Below are 18,083 nucleotides of genomic sequence, written 5' to 3' on the forward strand. Positions count from 1 at the left end.
AGCCTCCACAGGCCGCTTGGCACCTCCCCCTCTCCAAACTTCCACCTCATGCTCACGACTACTGTCTGTTCTGGCTCCACGGTGGTGGAACAAACTCCCCATTGTGATCAGAACTGTAGAATCTCTTCCCACCTTCAAGCGCAAACTGAAGACGCAATACTTCAAGCTGCACCTCTCCCCGTCCTTCCCCACCTCCCTGTAAACCTTAATTGTTGTCTTTCTGTGATTTACTTTTTTGTGTATCAGTATTTTTAGTTTGGCTAGGTAAGGGGTTTGGTCATTTGGACTTTTGCTTTTTGTTTGTTTGTTTAAAAATAATAAATAATAAATAAATAAATAAATAAATAAATAAATAAATAAATAAATAAATAAATAAATAAATAATTCAGCGCTATGGCTACCAAACAAAACATTTTTCCTGACCTCAATATCCTCCACAAGCATCTGACCCATTTCTCTTTTTAGCTTTGCACTCTGCCATTTTCGCACAGACATCACCTACACAGGGATTATCAAGGACATTTTGTCAATATTAATTAAGGGCTTTTCTTTAATCATTTATGGGTAATTGTGGGAGTGACCTAGGCGGTGTGTTGGGCTCCTGCACGTGCGGACAATTCGAAGCTGTTTTGGGGATTTATAAAAAGGAAATTGCCAACTGGCAGGCCTGCGCAATATTGTTTGGCGTACGTACATTTCCTAATTTCTACTTTCTATAACTATAAAACTACAACTCCCTGGGGTATTTTCGTGACTTCGGAATACCTTTTCTGATTGGACTGAACGTTTGACAAATCGGTCTCTGTGTCGCTTATGATTGGTTACTTACGGTGGCCATATTTCGAACTCTTTTATCCTTTGTTTTTTTTTTTAGTTTGCTTTGTTTATTGTATTTGTGAAACAGCAGTGCATTTCTTTTTTAGTATTGTTTCTCGGCTGCAAACCTCACGATGCCGGTCCACTCGCGAGAAAAGAAAGACAGTAATCATGAAGAAATGGAGGTAGATTACCCGGAGCAAGACGCTAGCAGTTCCGACGAAGAGGACACCGAAAGCTCCTCTGTTTCTGAAGATGGAGACAGTTCAGGTAGGATTTTTGGGGAAAGCCCTATTTTATTAGCTTGACACCATGGCTTCCTCTAGCCAGGACCCGGGTAATTAACTAGAGAAACGTATAGTGTGTATGTTTGACGTTACTACTGGCACCTACCAGCTAGCTGGCTAGGTAACGTTATAGTGACTGGCAAATAGGTAGCCTAGCTAGCACACGCTACATTCCCTAGCTACACATATGCTTGTGTCGTTACCCGCACCCTCCGGTGGCATGTAGATCTTTTTTGGTGCCGTGATTTCTTACGAATAGCTAACTTGTCTTTGCTTTAGCCGAGCATATAACTAACTTCTTTGATTGGAGACAATTTGGTGCTAGCAAACAATATCCATAACTTGTATTGGCACGATGGTCTTTTGCACTTTACTGTTTTAGCGTTACAAACTTGGCTACATTTGAGATCACATTTATAACTCTAATCATTAGCGTTACTGATTTGATGAATTGCTGTATTGAGCAATTGAAATGATTGAACTGACAGGCTATTGCCATAACACAGAGTAGCCTTGATTGCATCATCTGTATTGTTGTTTCAGCAATATACAGGATGATGGATGATTAATACAACTATCAAGCATGGTTTAGTTTATTTAAGACGTCAATACGTAATTCTGCAAACAAATTCTTTGCTAGCAAGATTTGGCAGTGGAAGACTTTTAGCTATGCTTGACTGACAGCTGGTGTTGCACATAATGTGATGTCCAGTAGTTGTGGTGACCAATAATTGACGTTATACTGCAATTGCACAGTGACTATTGCCATCATAAATAATTTTGCAAAATGGAAACTAGTTGCATGACAATTCAAGTAACAGCATTATCTACAGGCCATATTCACCATTATCAAACAGTCGAAGTTGCAACAGGGTGTTAGAACTAGGAACATCAACTTGCCTCCACCTTGTGACCTGCATGGATTTAAACTTGTATTTCATTGATTATCCTCCAGGGGTCCCCCTAGGCACTCCCGACGGCACAGTCAAGTGACTAATTGTACAATTGAGTTTCAAATTGATACATTTATTTTAACAACTAGTTGATCTAATATGGGAAGAATGAGGAAGGAAAGTGAACTTGGATGTAAATGTAAATGCTACAAATGCATGTCTTTGAGCCAGTGTTCCTCACTCCAGGCTATGCTGGCTTCTGTTGTTCCTGAGGAGCTTGAGTTAAGGCACCTGGTTTCCTTAATATCAATTATTCACTGATCTTAAGGAAAAGGTTCATTCCGCCTACCTATTTTAGCTGAAACCTTGTGTAAACGTTATTTATACACTCACTGAGCACCTGTACACCTACTTTGTGTACACAAATGTGATTATCTAATCAGCCAATTGTGTGGCAGCAGTGCAGTGCATACAATCATGCAGATATGGGTCCGGAGCTTCAGTTAATGTTCAATCAGAATGAGGACAAATGTCAACGGAGTATGGCCAGACTGGTTTGCGCTGACAGAAAGGCTACATTAACTCAGATAACCACTATTTTGGTGAGCAGAAAAGCATCTCAGAATGCACAGCATGTCGAACCTTGAGGTAGATGGGCTACAACGGCAGAAGACCTCATCGGGTTCCACTTCTGTTAGCCAAGAACAGAAAGCTGAGGCTGCAGTGGGCACAGGCTCATCAAAACTGGATTGTTGAAGACTGGAAAAGCATAGCCTGGTCTGATGAATCTCGATTTCTGCTGAGGCATACAGATAGGGTCAGAATTTGGCGCAGGAATCCACAGACCCAACCTGCCTTGTGTCAACTGTCCAGGCTGGTGGCGGTGGTATAACGGTGTGGGGAATGTTTTTTGGCCCACCTTGGGCCTGTTAATACCAATCAATCATTGCTTGAATGCCACAGCTTATTTGAGGATTGTTTCTGACCATGTACATTTTATCATGGCCACAATGTACCCATCTTCTAATGGCAACTTCCAGCATAATAATGCACCATGTCACAAAGCTGAAGTCGTCTCAAACTGGTTTCATGAAAATGCAATGCGGTAAATGTTCTTCAGTGGCCTTCTTAGTCACCAGATCTGAATCCAATAGAACACCTTTTGGATGTGGTAGAACGGGAGATTGGCAGTGTGAATGTGCAGCTGACAAATCTGCAGAAATTGTGTGATGCAACCATGTAGTCATGGAACAGAATCTCAAAGTTTCTCATTGATTTAAAATTTCACCGTGGAATAAAGGCCAATGAATGCAAATAAACACACTCGGGCCAGTGCGATTTATACCTTAATTGTTCATCACTGAACAGATTCAAGTGAATTTTTCAATTTAACTTTAATGTTCAACTAAGTTTAAAATTCAATAAATATAATGCAACAAAACTTACCGTTGATTACTAATTTCTGTAATAGAGCCACCTTTTTGTGTTCATATACACATATACACTTGCAGTTCAGTGAGGCTTGTTTCTGTATGTGTCTTGCACTTCAGAGGTTTTACTTATGCTTGTGAGTTGCATTTGAGAGCTGTGAGTTGTTGTGTTTTCTTTTAGTATGTTTGCATTTTATACTTCAGAGCCCAATGTTTTTGTATAATTTTTTTTTTAGACACTGTCCAAATTTATGCCCCTTACAACATTTAGAAATACTGTACCATGTCCAGATGGTGAGTAATCAAGCTGAATTTAACACCTGACTATCAGTGTCACTTATAAACAACATCATCTGTAATTATTTGCAATTGCTTCTTCAACTTCGATTATTGGCTCAAATGGGGTAATTGTTTGAGAAGGGGCTTCACAAAGAAGCTATTGTGACCTCTAGCTGGTGGAGGACTGAAGTACAATACGAAAAGAAAAGGGGAGACTAACTGGTGGCCCAAGTTATAAAATATCCCATCAGGCTGAGTTTTCAGCTTGTCATATTATCATGCACAGACTTGACAACTTTGTTTGTTCCAATGCCTGTACCATAGAGATGGACGATGAGGATTGCGAAAGGAGAAGAATGGAATGCCTAGATGAAATGACCAACCTGGAGAAACAGTTCACTGATCTCAAAGACCAGTAAGACATTGGCATGCGCTGCTCTCTCTTGTATGTTCTTTATGGTTGGCCCTAAACCTGCAACAATTCTGGCTGTCCTGACATTGACTTATGTCTTGTAATAATGCCCGTTTAATATTTGAACTAGTTGAGATTTTTTAAATGTGACTTCATTTGTTTTGTAATTTCTGTTGTTTTTATGTAGGCTCTATAAAGAGAGGCTTAGCCAGGTGGATGTGAAACTGCAGGAAGTGATGGCGGGCAGTGCCCCAGACTATCTTGAACCCTTGGCCAACTTGCAGGAGAGCATGAAGATCCGAACAAAGGTTGCAGGTAGGCTTTTGCTGCCTTTAAACTTTAAACTCAAACTGTCCCTGGATGTGAACAGGAGATTCACCTTAAACTATGCTCTGCGAGGGGGGGGGGGGATCACTGTTTGAGTCAGTTATGCTGTCACATTTATAGCCTAAGCCCTGCTCAGTAACGCTAATGAAATGTAGCTTGGACTAATGATAATGTCAATAATACTGCATTGCAGTATTTAATCTATTAGATGCTTACATTAATTACATTACATTAATGGCATTTGGCTGACGCTCTACTGCACGGGGGGGGGGGGGGGGGGGGACATTTCAGCCCTAACCTAACAGTAATTAAACATAATTATTTATGTTTATGTTTTTTTAACATGACTAATGTAGTGCAAAGTGTGCTATCACGTCTGAAGCGCGCCTGAGTACAGCCTCTCTCTGTCCTCAGGCATCTATCGTGAGCTGTGCCTGGAGTCCGTGAAGAACAAGTACGACTGCGAGGTGCAGGCTGCCTTCCAGCACTGGGAGGTGAGCTTCCTGACGGCATCAATGGCTGCCCAACTAATCCATCTCCCTCCATTTGGTTGTTTTGTAACTATGGTGTTGTCTCTCAGAGTGAAAAGCTGCTGCTTTTCGACACTGTGCAGAGTGAGCTGGAGGAGAAAATCAGACGGTTAGAGGAGGATCGCCACAGCATAGACATTACCTCAGGTACTACACTCATTCAGCTACTGTTTTGACATTACCGGAGTCCCCGGAGCTAATTACATTGCCACAGGCACTGTAGACATTACTGCCCAGGCTAACCTATACCCTCTGTGAAGTTAAAGCTCACACTAAGTACCCCTTTCAGCATCATGGACCATCCTCGCATGCACCTCACATTCAATTGTGGTAGCAATTTGTTGCTAGCAGTTGTTGACTAAAGTTGTTATTACTGTTATTACTATTGTTAGTTTTTTTTGGAAGTAATGTTTTATTCAACTTGTAGCTGCAAAATGTGGCAGATTCTGAACAACCCCATTCTGAAAGGGTTTGTATCTCCAAGGATTTAGTCCTCTACCAATATTGAATAAGGGATGCAATTTCTTCAGTACAGGTTTTGCATAAATTGAATGATGGTGTCCTAAAATGAACACCTAAAATGTACTTTGCACACTAGAGGGCAGTTTGGGGCCATTTCTGCCAAGCAACAGGATACAGGCAGACTGCAGCTCTGTAGCATTTGGGCTTTGAATGTTTGGCAATATAAAACCCTTTATGAAAATATTTTTCTTATCATTATCATCTTTCAATAATTCTCGTCTGCATTATTGTGTGTACCCCTATGGGTATCTGGAATTTGACCACAATTTGGGAAGCACTGCTTTTGTTTTCACCACAGACACTTTACCACTGGTATTATAGACGTTACCCCAGGCAGGGGTGTACATATCAGTTTCCCATGTGCTGGGCCTACCATATTCCAGTCACGGCAACCAAAATGTGACAAAGGGTTGTCCGGAGGGCAACCATATGAATTTATGATTTCACCCCTGCCAGCTACTGCAAACAGCCAAGAGCTACCTTGGGTACCATTACTGCAACTATTGCCGACATTACTGTAGGTTCTATAAAATAAACCTTGGTTACCATTACTGCAACTATTATAGACTATACCCACTGTAAACTTCAACTTGGGTACCTTTACCACAGCTGCTATAAACTTTATCCCAGGTACTTAAAATTTAACCTCAGGTACCATTACCGCAACTATTCTAGACCTCACCCCAGGTACTGTAAAATTTACCTGTGGTATCACAAGTACTATAGACCTTACCCCAAGTACTGCAGACATCATTGTAGGTGCTATTTAGCCATTCCTCCAGATTCCCTGGAATTATAGTTTCAGGTACTATGATGGTATTGTCACCTGAGACACTGAGCAGACTTAATACCTCAGGTCCAACAAGGACTGTAATTATAATTTCATCTACAGAATTGCCTCTAATATGTGAGTAGGAATAGAATGGAGAGATGAGGGGGTTGCACATGTTAAGAGTGAGAAATTCACTGATAATCTCTGAATCCTGACCCAGAGCTGTGGAACGATGGGTTGCAGTCCAAGAAGAACAGGAAGAAAGACCCTTTCAGCCCCGACAAAAAGAAGAAGCCCGTCGTCGTCTCCGATATCCTGTCTGATGTCACCAGCCTTCATTCACTTTGGTTTTTTACAACAGGATATCTGTTGTATACACTACCCCAGTTTCCCATACCTGGTGCCTCTAATTATAACATATCACTGCTCATCGAGCCAAACATAGTGAACATGCTGTATTCGGAACTATAAATCACCAAACCAGGGTCAAATGCATAATGGCTTTGGATTCAAATACTTTTCTGTGCGTCTGTGCGTTATGTTGCCTGATACAAATCAGCCTACCGAGAGGACCCACAGCCAAGTTTATCACTGGTTGCGAGTGTTTCATAGCTTCCAATACACCAGACAAGCTCAATAATGCATGGAAAACTATTTGAATGGCTGGTTGTGCCCAACTACTACTGACTGCTAGCTAATGAAAGCTGGCTAACAACACAGCCCACAGTCATGATAAAGCTTGGCAGAGGCTGCGTGGGGAAATGGGGAACTGTTGAGAATAGTTTCCCTTGCCCTCAGTGCTCAAGTCATTGTGCAGATTGTTCCTTAACCTTCTTTCCCACGACCATATATTGTTTACATGTTGCAAGATTTGGACATTCTGGAAGACTGGACTACAATAAGAAAGGTATTTGGAGCATAGGAAAATGTTGCTTTTTTTCCATGAAATTCGATTGTAAATTGCAGTTCCATATTCCCCTTGCAGGCAATGGCAACACTGGCACCACACAGAGTCAAGGCAGATGGTGAGGACAGCATCTTTCTCCTCCTTCTTCTCCTCCTTAATAACACTGGGGTGAATAATGTAAAAGTCATACCCTCTCTGGGGCACCAATGTTTCTGTGGTTACCCCTCTGTTAGGAACTGGCAAGATAAAAAATCCTCTCATAAAAGTTTTTCATTGGCTGAATAAAATTTTTTAATTGCACTTCTTGTTTTTCAGTGCCTGCCAAGAATGAGAAGCACCAACACAGTGCTAGGTCTGAGGAGGGGCGCCTGTTCTATGATGGCGAGTGGTACAGCCGTGGACAGGCCATATGCATCCACAAGAAGGATGAATATCCCACCAGGTAAGTCGCTGGACTGTTAACAGAGAACCATCTGGAAGGTGGATCCTGTTTGTCTTCCAGACCTGGGTCAAATACGCAATTGTTTTGGATTCAAATACTTTTCTCTGCTCGATTGGTCTTGCCTGGTGCAATTGACCAACCTGGACCTGAAGGCGGTGTTCACACTTTTTGAAGGGCCGTCATAGGTTCTATTACACCAGACATGCTCAGTAAAGCGCAGGAAAGTTTTTGAATCCAAAACAGTTACACATTTGACCCAGGTCTGGTACACACTCATGTTTGTGTTTTAACAGTGTTTAACCATGCAAAGTATCTGTATTCTCTCTCTGCTCCACAGTGCCATAATAACCACCATTAACCATGACGAAGTATGGTTCAAGCGACTGGATGGCAGCAAGTCGAAGCTGTATATCTCCCAGCTGCAGAAGGGCAGATACACCATAAAGCACTCCTAGCGTCTCTCGCCCTGTTCCCTTCCGTCTCATCCAGAGGGAGTGTGTGTGATTGTGGTCCACCCATGATTTTCATTGTAGTTCGAAGCCGACCCTCCTTTAATCTCGCACGATGTCTCCCCTTGTGTGTGCGTGTGCGTGTGCGTGTGCGAGCGCGAGCGCGAGCGCACGCCACACTGTTGATCCTCATTCTCCACATGTGAGTGCTGCTACTGGAAGGAATTGGTTGCCATGGAAACCGCAGAGGTGGGAGGGGCTATTTTGGCCGAGCATGCGACTGCTGTTCCTGCCCTATCACTGGTTGTCTCTTAGTCTCTTAGAAAGGGAAGAATTGTGGTGACAACCACAAATGTTGGTACTTTGACTCGCAGATCTGATGAGCTCAGTTATTGATCGGCTCTTTAAAGTTTGTGATCATCAGCCTACTGTAGCTCTGTCTCTTGTGGGGCTCATGAAGCCCTGGTCTATTATCAGTATAGAGTTCTCAAATTGTTCTCTTCCCACAAAGCATTGGTCCGCTTACCTCATCTGGATAGTGCTGCTACTTTACCTACTTCAAATTTCCAGGCACAGTGCATTATCACTTTGCCTACGTGCCATTCAGCTGTGGGAGAGAGGTGCTCCATTTTGATTGGTTGTTGTTCTGACTGCAGCTATTGCACAGATCCACTGAGTTCTGTAATTGTATGCATCAGTCTAATTATTGTGGCCTGCGAGCCCATCCGGCTAGTATAGGCATCAACGGGTCTGCACAGCACCTTTGTCAAAAAGAGCGGTTGGTGAAAACTTGGCCTTTTTATGTTGTCTTTAAAAGTGAAATGAAATTTGTATGAAGTTACATGCTTTTATTTTTTTGGGTAATTTTTCTTTATTTTATATTTTTTAATTTCCATGTCCTACTTTTTGCACAGACCATTATCAAAATGCTGGACTTTTATTTTCTCTTTTTATGTATATATAGATTTTTTTAATTGCTTTTAGAAATTCTGTGAAAGTATAGATTTCCCTCTTCCCTAACTTCCAAAAGGTCATACCTGTATTACAAATGCACATATCCTGTTCATTGTTGCTGGTTTGCCTTTCAAGGCTTTATTGAGATTATGTCAATTTTACAACAAACTGCTCTTGTGTATGAAATGACAAAAGTTGAATATTGTTGAATATTCTACCACTAAATGCTAAATGTTCAGTGCTGCTGATATGGTATTTTTTGATGGTGTCTTGAGCCCTGTGTTTCAGATCGTAAGCACCATTTGCAAGGAACTGAACCGGAGTAATGGGCTATGTCCGAAATGGGTCACTGTTCACTAACTACTAGTAAACTAGATTGGCCGTTCTAAAATCAAATTTGACTCACATTTTGTGGGCACTAGAAATATCCCACAATGCACCGTAGAATCTAGTGAACCGTGGTTAATAGAAAGGTGGATACAAACCTGCTTTGCAACCATTATTTTCCCTAACTTTATTACACACACCTGTTTTCATTCTCATTTTAAGCTGTGAGAGACACGGTCCGGGAGCAATGCACTGTTTGTTAAAACGCTATAATGTCTTATAGTTGACGTTATTTGTAATTAACAAGTTGGTTACATCTAGTCTATCGACTAAACGTGCCAACAGTGTTCTTCTAAACTTGTGTTCTGGTCAATTTTAAGATATAAATGTGTAGGGGGGGGGGTTCTTATGTTCCACACATAAAATAAGCCAAGGCCATGTAATTTCATGTTTCAAAAAAATACAGTTTTCGATAAAAATGTTCATTACAAATTCCGTACAGGTTAAGTGAGCTGCATCTTGACTGGGCATTGCAAGAGAAAAATTAGGTTTAATATCTGTGGAGTAATGTACCAGCTGTACGATATGTTTGTTAATGGTTTTTTGGCTATATGCAGCAGCGTGTAGCCTTCGTGATAACGCTGTTCAATTGCAAAAGACGACGTCTGCTGTCCAAATACACTGTTTATTTAGTAAACTATATAGCGCACTAGTTGATTGGTGACTAGTTGATTATTAGTGAATAGAATTCAGACACAGCCATGGTAAAGCTATTTGCCATTAGTTTCCCCTTTCTCCATTTGACAGATGGAAACTGTTCCGCTCAAACTGCATTCCGTCCTCTATGACCTCACAGTATAGCAAAGTTGGTTGTATTGATCACAAGCAGGTGTTACCAGGACAAGTTAAAGGAGAACACTCTATGAGTAGTGACAATTTTCAGTGAAGCGTTTGAGCTTTGTCATGCTCCTCTGAAGTAACTGCAAATTACCAGTAGAGGGTGCTATTTGGTGTATTTTAGTAATGTACAACATTGCTTATGTTCTTTATCCTTTGAAAATCTTTCAACTTGGAGAAAGGCCACATCTTTTTTTTCTTTCTTTTTTTCCCTGTGAATTGGATTTATAGTTCTGTTCACAAACATCTAGTTGTGTTTTTACATACTGCCCTAATCAATGAATGATGGCACATATGAAGGTATTCGAAGCCTGACTTATATACAACTAATTTACACCCGAGAAACAAGATCAACTGTAATGTTAATCAACTGCATTTATTGATCAGTTAAATACTGAGTAAACGGTGAAAAGCAGCAAGTTATTTTACTTTTTGAGATAAGAACAAATATTGGATTGATTAAAGTGTATTATAACAGCCAAATAATTGTCAACTTTTGTTCTCTCTGCGTTTCCCCCATCAGCAGCCATTTTTGTTCGCCGTGCACTACCTTCAAACTGTTAGCTAACATCCGGTTTCATTGCGAGACTCCTTGGTTCCTTTGCAGCAATGTAGATGAGGAAACTTCCTGATTCTACCTATGGTGGTCTTCCAAGGAGGCCAACGCCAATGACATTGGTAGGGTGATCGGACGCCGGTTTGCATGACGAAACCAATCTAAGTGCTTGGTTCTAGCTCTGATGGCTTTTATAATCCGCAGACTTGGACAAGGTGATTCAACATCAGTTTGGTTTCCTCTGATGGCTTGCCCAACTAGTTTAGAACTGATAGGACAGGCATTGCGTTTATAGATGCTATTTATACAGGAGTGTAAGAAGTACTTTGCATGTGTGATCTATACTCCATTGCCATGCAGCAGCATGGCCAGATGCATTAGTGAAATTGTCTTGAATTGGCTTGAACAAAACACAGTGTACACACTGGAGTTCTAAAGATGGGTGTGTACTGTGCTGCATACTGGTCAATCTTTGGTGTGAGTCCATTCTACCTTTGCCTCAAGTCACTCAGTCATGGCCAGTGTGTATGAAAATTGTGCAATTGTGACTTTGTTGCATGTGTACTGCGCACCATGTGTGTGACTTGAATAAATCAACATAGAATTCTGTTGTAAAAAGGAAAGTGTTGATTGGTTCAGTCCATAGTAAAAAGTAAAAAATGACAGATGAATTAAATGTGTGTGCTCCAGTGTCATACTATGGTCTGAGAGGTTTCTGTGCTGACTGGTCCGATAATAGCGGTGTAAAACATGAAAATGATTCTATGAAGGGTTTCTTGGGTAAGTTGTGGATTCTGTGTATGAACTCTGTACCTCAAGAACCTGGTTGTGTATTTGCACTCGTGCCAAAAAACAGTGTTGCATTTTTGTGAATGCAGTGTGCTGCTACAAGGACTATTATGACTGCAGCCTTGAGACGGTATAAACTCCATTCACCAAACACATTTTTCTGTGCTGCATGTTAATTTTGGTCTTTAAGTGTTGAAGGCAGTTCTTTTAATTCCAATGTTGTGCATCCATTTCCCATCAGCCCCTTGTCCCATTTTGCTTTAATCAGTGAATTTACCATTGTAAATCTGTGCCTGTGTTTTCCACATTACAAAAGAAATGTACCATTATTGCAATGCATGTACAGTAAATTAAATATTTGTCTAAGAAGGCCATCTCTTCTTAATTTCAACTTTTTACCTGTGTTTCCATAAAAGGGCCTAGTAGAAACTTGCCTCCAGTACCACCATACCGCCAGGTAGTGGCAGTAATGATACACCCTTGCATTTTACAACCCTTTCGGATGGACCACCTATGTCTGGAAACTTCTGCCAATAAATCACTGCTGACAACGGCCTGGTCTGCTGAATCAGGTCCCGTCGCCCGTCCCCGGCTGGACTGGCGAAAGGAACGTTGTGTGAATTTGATTGCTTACCCATGAATTTTTGTCATCGAATAAATAAACGAAAAGTACTCGCATAGCCCTTCTACCGCTTCAATCCTGTTCCGAGTAGTGGGAATGATTGACAGGGTGGCATGGTTACTCGACTGTTTGAAGTAACGCGGGAGCTCGTCGAATGCAGGGAAAGTGCCGCTCGTTTATGAATTACTTATGCGCGGCATGCTACCGAAACCCTCCGGCTTCCTTCGCCACGCTACGGCTGCCCGCCTGTCTACGGTAACCACATACTGTAGGGCGCCACGGGGTCTCCGGTCTTGATTGGCCGATTGCTCGCGTAACTGCCGCAGATTGTTCCGCAGAGCGCCACCTGCAGCACACAATAACACTGATGAATAATGCAGGGCAATCGAGTCCATTAAAGCTAATTACTCTGATAAGAAACCCGACCACCTCCACCCCGCCTTGCTCCACACCAGCCCCGGAATGGAGGGTGGGGAGGGTCTTTCTTGCCCATCCCTGACTGTCAGCAGCTTCCCCTGCGTTTAAAGCTTTCTGGCACCCTGACAAGACTTGCATTCCACTCTGCCGGAGACTCTGATGAGGCAACTGGGCTTTTAAGATGCCATTCATTGTAAATTCTATTTAATGTATGCTGTAAATACACTGGAGTCTGTAAATACTGTATTTGGATAGTGACACAATTTTTGTTGTTTTGGCTTAGTATTCCAGCACACTTGATTCAAAATGAAAAATGGGGGGAACTATGCATGAAAATCTTTGTAATACCTGCAAGGATCACCTGATTTGGATCTGAATGCCATGAAATGATAGCTGCCAGTATGCACTGTAATTTCATTTGTACAAATACTTTGACAAATTAATGTACAGAGCACTTTCCTGTGCACCAGATAATTAAACACAGAAGGATAGGCACAGAAAACCAACAAAACATGAAAATATGCAAAGTGATCAAATCAATAAAATAATGGGGAAAAATACAAGTTATAGTTTCCATTCTGTTACATTTAACCCTTTCCACTTAGCCCCCACTGGAGGGCAATTCCCACCTATTTTATACTAGTCCTATAAAAGTGTGAATATCCCAGAAAATATTGTGAGATGTCATTTTAGTTTTTATTGTCATGGTACATCTATACATTTGTGAAGATCTTTTATTTTTATAACGTAATATTGAATGTTACCTTTGCCTATTCTGATTTGCTGGGATGGTAAAATGAAGCCTTTTGGGTAGAGGAAGGAAATAACCACACATTACAACAGTGGTATTTCAATTTCATTTGTACTAATACTTTGATATACTACTAATACTTCGTTCAGCCTCCACAGGCCGCTTGGCACCTCCCCCTCTCCGAACCTCCACCTCACGCTCACGACTACTGTCTGTTCTGGCTCCACGGTGGTGGAACGAACTCCGAACTGAAGAATCTCTCCCCACCTTCAAGCGCAAGCTGAAGACACACCTCTTCAAGCACCTCTCCCCATCCCTCCCTACCTCCCTGTGAACCTTAATTGTTGTCTCTGTGACTTGCTTTGTGTATCTGTATTTTTAGTTAGCTAGGTAAGCAGTGTTTGGATAGTGAACTTTGGTCACTTTTGCTCTGTTGGTTGTTTCTTTGTTCAAAAAAAAATAAAAAAAATTGGCCCTCGTCCTTATCTTTGTTGTACAGGTAGCAGTTGAAATTGTACTTCCCTCTAGGGTCTTTCAGCAAACTTATCCCCAGTTATGGGTATGCACTTTGTTGTACGTCGCTCTGGATAAGAGCGTCTGCCAAATGCCAATAATGTAATGTAATGGTATGCAGAAGAGCATCTCTGAACTCACCAAACTCATAACTCCAAGTGGATAGGCTACAGCAGTAGAAGTCTGAAAAAGAAGTCTAATAACTACCTAATAAAATGCTTGGTGAGTGTATGTTATATTTGTACACAAACTTGCTGTCAACTTGTTTACAAAATATGGCAAAGATATTGACAGGCATTCAAATTACACAGTTTTCAGTTATTCAGTTTTTCAGTTTTCCCAAAACTGCACCCAGATGTCCTCAGGTGTACCCAAATCTCTCCAAATACAAAACATCTGCCTGCGTATTATGCTTATAAATAAGGAGCAAGCTTGCTTTTGAATAATAAATAGCATGTGAAGTTGTGGAATGTGCTTAACTTGTTGGTGGGGGTTGGGTATTAGACAAAAATGTAAATCAATGGACCTCTATTAGTATACAAGATGTTATTATTTTGATTATTGTACTTTGATTATAATCTTCTTGACCTGTTCCTGTCTGAGCAGAACACAAGGAGAGGGAGCAGTAGGGGAGGGTGACAGGTGGGGTGAAGTCCAAACACTTTTTTTCCCAGCATACAGCATTTTACACATCCTAAGACCCATACTCATTTAGTTTCCATGTGTCCTTTTGGAGTCTCCAAATGGCCTTTTTGAAAACTTCCTAGACATAGGAAGTACTGTGCAGAAGTCTTACCCTTGACTTTATTATATATATGTTTATTGTTTTGTGTGTGTTAGTATATAAGAACACATTTGAGATTTTCCAAAAGATTGAATTTTACAGAGACATTTTTGTATCTAATTTTAAAAAGTGACATTTTACCATAAGCAATTGACTACTTTTTACATAACAACTTGATCAAGGCTGTCTGAGATCAGAAGCAAGGAGCCAAACAAAGTCTGCAGAAGAACTGTGGCAAGTTCTTGAACATGCTTGGAACAACCTCCGTGCTAATTGTCTTATAGAACTGCAGGACAACGTTGGCTATCTCAGAGAAGTGATGCACTTTTAACGCCGAAGGGTGGTCACAAAAAATATTGATTTGATTCAGTTTTTAACTATTCTGCCAAATTACTAAAATGTAATGTCAAATGTATAGTACGTATTTAGGACCTTTCATTGAATTATTTTTTAAAGAATCTTATCTGTACAGAATATTATACAGGTGCCTAAGACTTTTGCACAGTACTGTAGCTTAGAAAAGGTTATGCAGAATGCTCATTTTTGGTGACATTGTCATCAAATTCGAAAGGGGATTTGTCCAATGTTTTGGCTATGGCTCCATTGTATTTCTAAGTGTGCCAGGCACCACCACAATAATCTGTATTCACTGAAAAACAGAAAATCTTTTCAGTGAGAAAATAATCTCCCACTTTCCAAATTGGAAATTCAACCGGGATTCGAACCCAGGACCTCCTTTCTGTGAGGCGGAGAATCAGAACCAAGAAACAAAAGTTGGGGTACAGAAAAAGGATTGAAACACAGATCAGGCAATCCGGAAACCGTTGGCGAGTCAAGCACATAACAATCCAGCAGAGAACTGACGAAAACATACGGGTATAAATACACAGGTGACTGAACTGAAATGACGAACAGGTGTGAGTGTGAGGAACAGGTAAATGAGGCACAGGTGAAATGAATGCATGACACAGGGTTGTAAACCGGCTGTTTTACTGCCCTGCTTTGCAAAGAAGAAACTGATAAGAATCTAAACTGCTGTTCTCGCAGTCTTTTTAACAATCTGGCATCGCAGAGCAAATGGGGGTTTAAAGGGCTTTTTGCAGGTCTGGTTGGTCTTTATTGGCATCGGTGTGTACTGCAACTCGATGCACAGGATGGGGTTGCTCGGTAAGGAGCAATGATGTCGTATTTTTCATTTTTTATTTTGTGCATATATTTGGGAGATTTATGACACCAATGCAGAATTCAGACAACATCCTGCATCATCATTATTCGCTGCAACATTGCTGGACAGTGCCACTTCTGTCTGGTGCATACTGGTGATAAATCAGCCACTGATGTAGCGGCCTAGCCTGCTGAAGGTCCAATCACTGGTCACGTAAACAGCTTGTGAAGAGATCCATTTGATGATATTGCAAAATTTTCTGTCGTAACAAAATCTCACTGAAATAACATTGTTGTCGGTCTCATACAGTAACCTGAATAACTCACCTGGATGAAATGTGTAATTATTTTGGATTCAAATACTTTTCTGTGCTCTTGCCTGGTGCAACTGAGCCCACCAAGAGGACCAGATGGCATTGTTTGCAGTTTTTGAGAGTATTTGAAACTGAAACAATTACATAATTGACCCATGTCTGATGAATCCCACACTGCCAAGCAGCAGCTGTGTGTCATTTATTTGGCCAACCAAAGTTAACTTGAGCCTCAGGAGATATTAGCTCAGTTTAAGTCTTCACAGAGCCTCTGTTGGTATGGCCTTGCAACAGCAGGGAAGGCTTATATTTGAAACATGAACTTTCCCCCCTTTACAGCTTTTCCATTGAGAAATACGAGACGGCAGGCACAGGAGGATAATAGGTATTTCTTCTCTCTCTCCTTTGGATGAAGGAGATTGTCCTTTCCGGTCTTGTTTGATATCTCCTTGGGTGACATGGCACACTCTTTAACTGTGGGACACTGGGTCAGCACCATGTTCAACTTAGATCTCTGTGAATTGCCCCTGGTGACTGATGACATTCCCCAGATTCTCCATGGTCCCACCGGCTTTTTAACACAAGCCTTTTCTCTTTTGCATTATTTATTCACTTAGCACTTTCTCCGCATCAAAGACTACCTGCATTACTTTCTGTTCACCACATTCAACATCAGACCTGGGTCAAATACATAATTGATTGGATTCAAATACTTTCATTGTTTTACATTCTATGTTTTACTGAGCTTGTCTAGTGTATTAAATTCTATGAAATACTCCTAAAAGGTGCAAACCCTGCCTTCTAGTCTGTGTAGTTGTCTCAGTTACACCCAGCAAGATCAATCAAGCACAGAAAAGTATGTGAATCCAAAACAAGTATGTGCGTATTTCACCCAGGTCTGCTTACATATTATGCCATACATGTGTACATAAAATAGGGGAGGAAATGTGGAACAGAAAACAGTGGGTTTTTGTTAATAGCTTTCCACTGATATTGGTGTGCATTTATTTCCACCAATTAATTATCAATGTGTCAAAATGGCTTGCACAGCCATGTACTGTGATAGAAGCAGAGATGCTTATTCAAGACCAGTTATCCACTTATACATAGAGTGAATTTACAGGTTTCAATTAAATTTTATGTGCCTACCTATAAATAATAAATAAATAAATAAAACTGACCACAAGCAGCAAGGTTGAGTGGGTGCAAGAGCCCTAGCTAAATTGATTTTTTGTCCGCCACCACTATAGGATTATGCTGCCTTGAACTGAGCTTCATTTGCTCATAAAATAAACAAGACATATTTTGTTCAATGTAGAAGAAAATATTCTCATGAAAATGCAAATGTTAAAATACTTTTTTTAAACACTACATCCTACATTCCTTTTCCAGCGCCAAATATTTATTCCTTTTTTACACAGAATGAGAAAATGGTTATGGTAATTTTATCAGTTTTATGATTTCCTACCATTTCATAAGTAAAATCATATTCCTTTCATAGCTGAACTGCTACATAGAAACATTCCCTGAAAGCATACTATGTATGCTGTTGGAGTGCCTTTGGGGGCCGACCCTTGAAATGAATGTTTAAATCCCAGCAAGTTATATGGTGGAGATGAACCGGTGGCTCTAAATAACTGATACATCCACTTAGAATACCAGAAATTGTTTTAGAAATTGTTTTTGGAGTTGTACTACAGCAGGCTGGGTCTTCCATGTACACAGAATGCAAGTATGGAAAAAAGACTAGTTTGCACTTTAGATATCAGAGGGCCAAAATGCTTGTTGTACTGTTTCCAAACTAACTATTTTAATAGAGAGACTACATTTGTCCCATTGAGCAGATGAACCAGTTTTAAACCATTTCAGGATGGACCACATCAGGCACTGTAAGACCTTAATTTCTATTCTTCTGAGGAAATACAATTTTAT

General features: G+C 40.8%; 1 protein-coding gene across 1 annotated transcript; it reads left to right on the plus strand.

Moving 5' to 3' along the window:
* Positions 1 to 718: 718 nt before the first annotated feature.
* On the plus strand, positions 719 to 11,958 carry LOC133129850 (breast cancer metastasis-suppressor 1-like protein-A). The gene is made up of 10 exons (XM_061244198.1): positions 719 to 1,086; positions 4,030 to 4,120; positions 4,305 to 4,432; positions 4,859 to 4,938; positions 5,025 to 5,121; positions 6,489 to 6,578; positions 7,111 to 7,175; positions 7,254 to 7,293; positions 7,491 to 7,617; positions 7,955 to 11,958. Exons 1-10 carry the CDS (start codon positions 951 to 953, stop codon positions 8,070 to 8,072), a joined length of 972 nt encoding a protein of 323 aa, XP_061100182.1. The 5' UTR covers positions 719 to 950; the 3' UTR covers positions 8,073 to 11,958.
* The last annotated feature ends 6,125 nt before the right edge of the window (positions 11,959 to 18,083 follow it).

Source organism: Conger conger, chromosome 5, assembly GCF_963514075.1.
Source record: "Conger conger chromosome 5, fConCon1.1, whole genome shotgun sequence".
NCBI lineage: Eukaryota > Metazoa > Chordata > Actinopteri > Anguilliformes > Congridae > Conger > Conger conger.